General features: G+C 38.6%; 1 protein-coding gene across 1 annotated transcript; it reads right to left on the minus strand.

The window, feature by feature from the left end:
- Positions 1–2,281: 2,281 nt before the first annotated feature.
- PQLC3 (PQ loop repeat containing 3) lies at positions 2,282–8,251 on the minus strand (the record flags this gene model as incomplete). The annotated part of the gene is made up of 6 exons (XM_009709446.1): positions 2,282–2,370; positions 4,348–4,389; positions 5,617–5,737; positions 6,961–7,018; positions 7,598–7,667; positions 8,143–8,251. Coding segments are annotated over 6 exons (489 nt in total), but the record flags the coding sequence as incomplete, so codon positions are not given.
- Between the last annotated feature and the right edge of the window lie 1,935 nt (positions 8,252–10,186).

A 10,186-nucleotide genomic window follows, 5' to 3' on the forward strand; every position in this document is an offset into this window, starting at 1 on the left:
AAACTATTTACTACTACCTTCTGATTGTTTCATATCCCTTGCAGCTTGAATGAGAATTCATGGTCCAGCTTTCCAAGTCCACAAAATTACTTTACCTTAAACTTTGGAATTGCCCAGCTTTGTTTCTTTTTCCTCGGTCTCTTTTTCCCAAAGGTTTCTAAGATGATTTATTTGAAATACATTAAGTGACCTGTTAAAGAACTTTTTGTAAATGTATTTTCAGTTTTATGATGAAAAAAACCAACTTGAAGTGCTGATCCTCAAACCGAAAATGGAGTGTCTTCATTTTGCTACAGGAATATGAAAGATGTCGATAACAGAGAGGGTTTGGACTCCATACAAATCTTTCTGTATCAAGAAGAGGCTTTAATTAAAGAAACGAGATGAAAAGTGTGGGTTTTTTCCCTTTTGAGATGCTGGAGCTCTTATGCATTTTACAGGTTAATATACAGCCTGATGCTTCAAATATTAAGGTGAAAGCTGCCCATTAATGGCCTGTAATGAATATTTTCATTTTCTTTCCATATATGGAAACAGAATAAAAAATGAAATGTAATGAAAATTAACTGTAAGAATAACATTAATCAATCATTAAGAATAGCATTTATTAATATGACCTGGAAATGGACTATGTGCAACCTGCCACCATTTAGACCATGTCAGATACCGAACACATCTTTAGTAAAATCAGTAACAGGACATTTACAGTTACTCTCTCAACCAACATAGGAACATTTATACATTTTATCTGAGCAGTAGAAAACACTCCTCTTTGAACTGGCTCTCAATAATGTGAGATAACTGAAATCATAGGTCCACAGACACACCCCTTCCCATCCCCTCCACTCTAAAATCCGAGTTTACAAAGCAGCTATGTTTTCTGATGGTGAAGGTCTCGGTCTGATTGCTGAGCATGCGCTGGCAGAAACATCTGCTTTGGCAGATCCCACTCTTCCACAAGAGTCCACAACGATTCAGGATGTTGCAAGGAAAACCTGCCTGAAATGTAGTCAATGCAGCCTGCCCATAGTTTTCAAGGGTGTCGGGATCAAGGGTGCCCTGGTTTTAACATGCCAATCAACAGTAATACTCTTTAAGAACTCTTTGGAAACGGCGTGTCTTTTTAATTTCGAGAACGTTAATGAGAAATGAAGGCAAGCTATGTGATTACTTCTGTAACTTTTGGTTGGAAAGGCATTACTTCCAAAAGCAAAAGTTCTCAAGAATATTCTTTTCCCTTTTTTAATGTACCTACTACAAATTGATTAGAATCTCCAAAGTAAATATTTAAGTGAAGCCTTTATGTTCTTCAGCACATATAGCACAGACAGGCTAAAAAGGGACAAAGCACCAAGCAGTATCATCAAAACCTGGTCACCACTGGGGAGGAGTCTGCTGTGATGCCCCAAGGTGCACGCATGACCAGGTCCCTGTCAGCATAGATTGCACCTGAGGAGTCGGCGTTATCAGTTCAGGAACTTCTGCTTAAACACAATTTTTAACTCTGCTGGCCAAAGGTTCATTAATTCTATACATTCTAGTCTCTGCTGTTCCCAAAACAGTGTGTTCAGTGAATGAGAGCTCAGGTTGAAAAAGCAGAATTCATAGTTGAGTTTTTGCTCTTACCCTAACAAAACCTGGGTATAGTGAAGAAAGTGACCATGGGTATCCTCTCAGCTGTATAAATTGTGCTATTTCGGTGTTGCATGTAAGCGCTACAATCCCAACTGGATTTGTGACTTGCTTAGTAAAACACATTTAGAACCTTATTTTGGATTGGGCCTTAACTCAGATTTTCTTCATCCTAAAATACAGATAGTTTATGTCAAACTAATTGAGTTGCTTGCAAGAAGAAGACAAACATCTGTTGTTGTTTTTCAAACTCGCAGCAGATGCAGAAAGATGAGTTGATATGTTGGTGCAAAATTGCTCTTGTATAATTGAAGAAAATTGCTTATATGTAACCAGAAAGTACTGAAGTGATACAAGAATATATCTCACATCATCTAAATACGAAATACCTTGTTCATTTAGTTAAAAAATCTAGATAAAATGTGGTATCAGTGAAACCTGTCTTAAATGACCAATAAAAATATGCTGCTTACATTAAGTATCTTATCAGAATTATTTCTAAGAGAAAATAAGCATGACTGTATTAAGTACACTTAGGGCTAAATACTAGGCTTAAAAGAGAGAGAGCGCTTGCTCAACCTCTGTTGTTTAAGCTGAATCGGATCGGGTTTTTTGGATGGTACCTACGGTGTGTGCTGATGAGTGTCTTCTAATCAGTCTTTTTAGTCTTTCTGTAGTGCAGGATTGTGGCTGTGACCCAAATATTGAGAATGAGCATGGTTATGAAACGGATGAGAACTAAAAGGGAAATAAAAATAATCTTGTAAGCATAAATCCCCAAAAAATCAACTGCTGTCATTTTCAGAAGACACATTGTTTTGTAAACCTTCACTGGTGTACAAACAGGCTGGTTCACATCCTGCAACTCTTTTCAGTCAATTAGTTTAAATTGCCATGTTCAGGAACCCAGAAATTCTCAAAGTAAATATAGCAGAAGAACATTTAGTACTTACAAGTGACATCTGAAAATAATACGCTACAGTACCTTTAATTCTTTTGTAAGAAAATAGTACAAGTTTGAGTAGCCTCATATAAATTTATATTTACACCAAAAATTAAACTCAGAGTCGCAGCTCATGTGTCCTCTATAGCTGCGTGTGTTGTCTACAATAAAGGGATTATTCTCTGCTGCCATCTGTTATGTTTAGACTTTGAGGAGACAGGAAATACTTGTATCTTAGTATGATTTTAATGAGAGGAAATCTGACAGTTGAGAAAAAGGCAGTTTTTCAGTATCTTGATTAACTTTCAGAATTTTTTTTAAACCAAAATAAGCACAGTATCTCTACCTGTGACACCGCAATTTGAAGTATAGGTATATCTAATATCCAGTTGGTAAATTGAATATTCACAGAAATGTACACAAAACTTTGTTTCAGAAATGTGTGATGTTTGACAGTTTCATATGGGTGTATGAAACCAAGATGAACACGCCAAAGTGTTCAGTGTTAGAAGTTCACTGGCAACATTTTCCATTAGAGCCGCACAGAATCCATGTTCGCTGCCATCTCTTCCATGTTCCAAAGGGTATCGTGCTGTATTTTAAAAAGCAGCTTCAACCAGAGCCTGCTTTACTTCCAAGAGCAGGCTTTTTACTTTCATGGTGTTTTCCTCCCTTCCTTCCTCCCCTCAATATACTTCTCTTGCTTCTCATCAGTGTGAGTGCGTAGCTGAAGGTGAACCGGACGTGATAACTGACCCAGACTAAATTTCTGCGTGGGCATTATGCCAATGTTTTGGTGATCTAGTTAACTGCCTGGCCCCAAAACTCTTACTCTGGAAAAGAGAAAGCAGCAAGCAGGGGGGTGAAGATGAGTGACTGAAAAGGGGACTTCCTTTTCCAGTGAAAGAGCCACTTGAACTGCCTGTAAAACTAGAGCCTTGTTCTGCTGCAGAGGACTGCTTAAAAAAAAATAAATCCAGTCATATGTTGTTTCTGATGAAATACCAGTTTTGAACTAGAACAAGGAACCACCAAATAAAGTACAGTGCGATCTTCTTACTGTTCTTACATCCACCAAGTCTTGATGCCGAACCATTTATTGAAAAATCTGCCGTGCTCCTTGGTTCTTTCAGTTTTGTCAGGATGGTAAGAAGCTGTTCAATAAATTTGCTTTATAATGAAATCAGCTGCAAATTATATATTTTAAGCCTGTTTTTTGTGAGTTTCTTATCAGCCTACCATTTCAATTTTGGCCTGCCATAAACTTTCTCAGTGATGTGCCTAAAACTATTCATAGACTAAGCTGAACTTGAACTAGTTTTCCAGAAGAATTTTTTAATGCACAAACCCCACAAGAAGAAAAGGAAATACATTATTTGAAAAGCTATCACTCAGTTATTACAGATTTTTAAAGTTGGATTTTACTAAATTTATTTATTTATGTATTTAAAGATTTTTAATGCTTTATTCTCTATTTTCATAATTAACTTAATTTTGTAGTGCTTTTGCCTTTTGAAGAACATAATGGCTTTTGGACCACTTGTCACCACATGAGAAGCATTAAGCAGGTTTTTTTGTTTTCTGCAGGTATTTGACTGATTTGTAATTCTGTGCTACTATTTTAGCAGTAACTCACTCTCTCCCTCACCATGCTAAGTCAGCACGTTCGTGGTTTGTTCTTCTGAGACCAGATAACTGCTTTTACAAAACAGCTAAAAGCTACCGTGGCAGCTGTTATCTTGGAGAGGCCAGCAATTCCATGCTTTACTCACCTGCAAGATCATTCGTAGTGATTACAGTTGTAAATATTCTTGCTGTAAATTGAATGAATTCTGGTTAGTGGACTAGATACGACATGTTTATACCTTCAAAAAATGAAATAGTCTATTTTTCAACCAAGGATAATCTTGCATGAAAACATACATTGTATAGACATTCCCACTTTTAGTGCATCCACTCTTCACTATTGTAGCTTCAGAGACCAAGCTCTCAAAGCTGAGCAGCACTGTATTAAGGGTCTTTTTAAATGAGAAAATCACTGATAGAATTTTTATCTCTCTCTCTCACTAAATTGGGTGTGGCCAGAGTCTATTGCTTCTCTTTCTGTTCAGCTCCCTCCTTCAGTACTTGACTCTGAGCTACACCCACACTCGAGTTAGCATGACTTAACCACTGTGAATGTTCACATGCATGCTTTTAGGCTTCTCCAGATATAAGGAATTCAGCTTTCCTTCCCACGACAAATCTAAACATTAATTATTTCACATTTGCAGCAGACTAAAACCATTTACAAAGTTTATTGCTATTGTTCAGTGAACATACCACAGCTTCTAATTACTGACTTAAAAACATTTGTTTCATGGGGAAATCTAGATGATCTTTAAGGTCCTTTCCAACCAAACCAGTCTATGAAATAGATCCAGCATCATTATGTTTTATAGTAAGAATATTTTAAACAAGTTTTGTGAATATGACAGAGGCACTTCTGACAAATAGCTGTAGAACTGTTCACCCACACCACTAGGTAATCAACACATCAACTGCACAAATCATTCTTCTTGGTAAGTTCTTAAATTCTCCTCTCTTGAGAAATGTATTTACATGTAGTCAGAGTTAAAGGTATTTAGCATTAAGTGTGTATTTATTTGTAGATGACTTTTCAGAATTAGCATTGTCTAACTCAAAATTTAGCACCTTTTCATACTGGATCACTAGTAATTTTATTAAATCCTAGAACACTGAAATCTCTTCTTCGTAAAGACACTCCTTCAGTTATTTCAACTGTACGGGGTTCCTTTGACCATATTTGCATGTTTTCTAAGTTAAAATGTCATTGTGACTGAGCTGGTGTTAATGATAAAACTTGATTTCCAGAGACTGTGTGGTATCTGAGTCTCAGAAGTTGGCACTAAGAGAAACTACATTAGGTAAGATTTTTACCTACAACGATTGAGTAAAGCCCTATTGAAAGAGGCATTGGAGGAGATATGGCTTTAAAAAAGGAAAACTCAGTGCTTCATACCAAGTTGCCCCCAGCTTACTTGCGCAGGTGTATGCAGACATACTCCAGGTCAAGGCGCTCACTTGTCCAGAATCTTTTGTCTGCCAGAGACACCGCAGCTGAGCCAGCTTACTGGCTGCACTGATGAGCGTGCACAAATTCTGAAAAGCAGGCAAAAAAAGAGAAAGAACCTCTGCCTTGGCCACTGTATTATCCGAGTGTTTAGCTTACGGCTGTTAGTATGTAACTTACTAAAAACCAGGACTAGCTGTTTCATTTAGAATAAAAAGAAAAATACATACTTTCTCAACCCAAGCATTTCAGCTTCTTACTAAGGAACCATGAAGCAAAAAAATTGAAGTAGACAGAAGCAAGAGACCAATTTCTGAGGTACTGCCCAGAATGAAGCTCAAAGAGCACAATTGCTACTGCTGTTGGCAAATGCTAGATAGAGGCAAATACAGTAAGAAGCAAAGAAACAAAAAAGCCTCTCAACCTGCTACATAAAACTGTTTATGAAAGTTAGCTAAAATGAGACTAATCTAGTCTAAACAGCAAGGTTGATTCAGACCATCTGTTACCATTATGTCTGGCAAACAAAACCATAAAAGAATGAGAAAACTGACAAGAATGTGTAGAAAATGAGTCCAATTGGTGGGAAAATGCAATGAAGGGAACAGACTATTCACCCTGTCATCCTTTTAAGGGGGATTTTGTAAAGGCAGCGGGTAGAGGGGACCTCCACGCGGGTCTCTGTGGCACGCCCAGATTTCCCTTACAAGTAAGGATTGCTGTTAAGCTTAGAAGCTTTTATCCCCGTTTGTATCGTCTTTTGCATTAGCAACTCCAGTTCATCTCAATAAAATTTTAACTTTCTCTTTTCTGATTAAGAAGGCCAAAGACCATCTTTAACCTATATAGGGCATTATCAGATGATACCTTTTTTGCAAAATTGTAGGACTAAACGGATAAAAGATCTTGTGAAATACTTAACATTCCCTATTTCAAATGCTTTGACTGATGCTCTATTCTTTTCCTGTCTTGTTAAAGGTTTCTTAATGGGGTTATGACATTAGGACTAAAGAGGCAATCTTTTTTCAACATCTTAAACCTTTGCTAGTTTTAATTGAGGCACCACAATTAACAACTTTACCTCAGGACACTTTTTTTTCCCTTCATAGGGTCTCTGTTACCACTGCTTTGTTTTCCAGCTACTCACAGAAGTGAAGCAGCTGTATTTGAAAACTTGGGTTGTTCTGAAAGCTAACCCAAAATGATTAATTCTTCCAAGGACAAATATAAGGAGATATTTCACTGATCAAGATGTCCAGAAAAAAGTTATTTCATATACAGACCTACTTTCAAATCATCATGCAGCACTTACCATGGCCAGGTCTATTATCCACTTCCGCAGTGTTAGCACGTACCAGCCCCCCCCAAATCTTATCTTATGTTAAGTTTTATAGCACTGAAAATTCTAGGATAGTGCAGCTCTCAAAAGTGCCTGGAGAATTAGATTTTTTTTAAACATCTGGAAATAATCTTATTGAAACTTTATAACAGACCATACAACCTAGATAAAATATATTAAGCACTGGTTGAAATACTAAGTGTTCCTATTTTTCACACTCTTTGGTTGAACAGTGCCTGGACTTTCTCAATAGCTGCTCCAAAGCACAAGACTTGAGATTTAAGCCCAAATCCTATTTTAATGCACGCATAGGAATCAAAGAAAAAAGAATAATCATTTCCACCCTGCATCTCTTGCAAAGATGTAAATTAAGAATTGGTCTTACTCCTTATCAGCTGTGGGTCTTCTAAAGCATAGCTACATATAAAGCTTACTTCTTGTAGAGATTTTACTGTGATCCCAGAAATCAGCATGTGAATGTGGAATGCATGGCGAGGGGAGGCTGAAAATGATTTACAACGGTAGCACAAAACAAATGATGACATAGCTGCTATGCAAAAAACTACCAAACAAGCTACATAAACCAAAATTCCCAGATTTCAAAGGATACGTGACTGCATAGAACAAAGCTTGTTTCATGTTTCCACTGAAACGTAGAATAAACAAAAGGAGAATGACATCTGAAATAAATAAAAGATTGCTCATCAGAGAGGGGAGAGAAGGGGCCCAAATGCACTCCTAGACAGTTCCACTGGGCACCATGTCTACGGAAACTGGTTTCTTACAGGTTTTGTCTCTCAAATTTGATTGATGTCCAAAACACTGCAAGCTCCAAAATGAAGATTTTCTTACGAGTCTGGAGTGTTTATAATGTTTCTCTCCCACACGAGTCACTGGATAAAGGATGAACTTACACTGCAGCTCCCCTCTGTGTGCGTATTAATTTGATCTTTCTCCTCTACCTCACCATCTTTTTTCATAAATGTGTAAGAATTCAATTACATTTGAGATGTTCATTCCCCTCTTCCCCCCAACTCCATCTAGTATTGGTCAATGGATTCACATCACTGCAGTGGAGTACCCTACCTACAGGCAGAGCCTTGGAGTGCTGAATGAGCCCTGTTTTATTTTCAAAACATGGCTTAAAAAAATTACCTTGTGCAACGATGATGGGATATTCCAGGTATGTCTGCAGAGGGTAACCATAATAGATCTGGTACCTCAGAAACACAAGGAAGCTGAACAGAAAGACAAAACAGCGTGACTGCACGAAGAGACAGGACAGCTCCTTCACAACTACTTTTTTACTGTTTTAGTTGGGCCAAAACGCTCCAGATAGGTGTAGCTGTCAAACTGATCAAACAAAGATGAAGAAAAAGTGCAAGCCTGATGATTCTGTGGTCTATTTCTGTTACCCTCAAATTGAATAAGATGTAGAGAGCTGCTCACACTTCTTGTCAAGGTCTTTGTGTCACAGTGTGTAAGGCATAACTTTATTAATTACAACTGATGAGAAGGGAAGAAAGGCTTCCAGACCTAGAAGATACCTTCTCTTTGCGATTGTCTTGGGATCTCTGGGATAACTCTGATTTCTTTATTTATGTTTGTAGTTCAATCTACACATTATGCAAGTTTTACAGGAGTAGAAAACATCTTCCAAGCAGTCTACACTACACTGTTACAAGACTGTCCAGTGTAGCTGTACTGGTCAGACTGAGAGTCTGTTCTTAAGTGCACCAAACAACGGCAATTCTCCTTCCTGCTGTTCCACAATATAGTGTCTAAAAGGAATTGAGCTTTTATCACATTCTGTTTACTTTCTTCAACTTTCATGCAAGTCCATGGGGTTAGACAGAAACTTCAAGGCTCCAGAGAAAACAGAAAGGATTCTTAGGCCATAGTTCTACATAAGGAAAAATTGATGGTTCCGGTATAGAATGATGGCATAAGGAACTGCCTTGTAAGAAACTAGCTTTTACAGTATTCAGAATTTAAATATCTGAACTTTCTCAGTCTTATTTCTTGTAGGGTCAACTTAGACTCCTTGCCATCAGCACCATGCTTCTGTGTCACTGCTCTGCCAGGTCACTGCATGTTCACTCTGGCAGAACCATCCCAGTTTGCACCAGTAGCCCCAAAGCTCTCTGCAGCTGGACTCAAAGACTTTAAAGGTTGCAGGGTAAATAGTCCTACTAAATAAACAGTCCCAATAAATGCGCAGAACCTGCAGCAGTGTGGGTGCTGTGGTTATCACGTAGGTACTGAGGACATATTTATGATTCTCCATGCTCCTCTGAAACATTACTTATAAAGCCTTTTCAGTGCACACCAGCACACATGGATGATTTTAAAATGTTACCATCTCTTTTCGGCTGGGGCTGTGGGTTAAGCTATCTCTGCTGGAACTGGAATTTAGTTCACTTACTCTGAGGTGTATTAAGGGTAAACAGCAACGAGAGAGGCTCAGCACCATGGAGGAATGTGGGCAGCAAACAGCCACAGCGGAGACCAAGGGGATTCTGCACAGCTATGTGCCGACAGGTGTCTGTATGCCGAAGTGTCCGCAGTGCCAGGCCGGGGTCAACAGCCGTGCCCCTAACTGAAGATGAGGCACAGGTGCGTTCAGAAATGATATGCCATTTTTGTGAGGTGATTTTTCTAAATAAAAAGCCCTTTTTTAGCTTGGTGTGAAGAGCTAGCAGCCACCTGGCTGGATGTTCTGGCACCTCCATCACTGGGTTCAGCACATACAAGGCTCTTCAAGGTATTTTCTCTCACATGCTTGCACCCACATTTGAATGTACATGCATGCGGCTCCTCTATTTATTTTTCATTCCATACAATCCTCTTTAAGTAAGATTTAGTAAGTCTAGCCCATGTAAGCTCATTACAGACCAACAAATCTTTTGAGTTTGACATGGTTTGTAATTTTCTTAAAGAATGATTATGTTTTACTTATTGGGTGAGAGAAGCCTGTCTGACGGGTACAATTACCTGCACAACAGGGCACACGGACCATTTAATAACCTAAATACACGGCTTAAACTCAACAGTAGGTGTTGTCTCCAGCTACACGGGTGGCCCGGGGTGGTTTTGGGCAAGTTAAAAAGCCCGAGTTTCCCTTTAACCCACGGTGCGGGAACACTTTGAAATAGGAAGTTTCTGCTCCGAAGAGGGTGTACGCGCAGAGAAGGCAGGA

This window comes from Cariama cristata, unplaced genomic scaffold, assembly GCF_000690535.1.
Source record: "Cariama cristata isolate BGI_N322 unplaced genomic scaffold, ASM69053v1 scaffold15061, whole genome shotgun sequence".
Classification (NCBI taxonomy): Eukaryota; Metazoa; Chordata; class Aves; order Cariamiformes; family Cariamidae; genus Cariama; species Cariama cristata.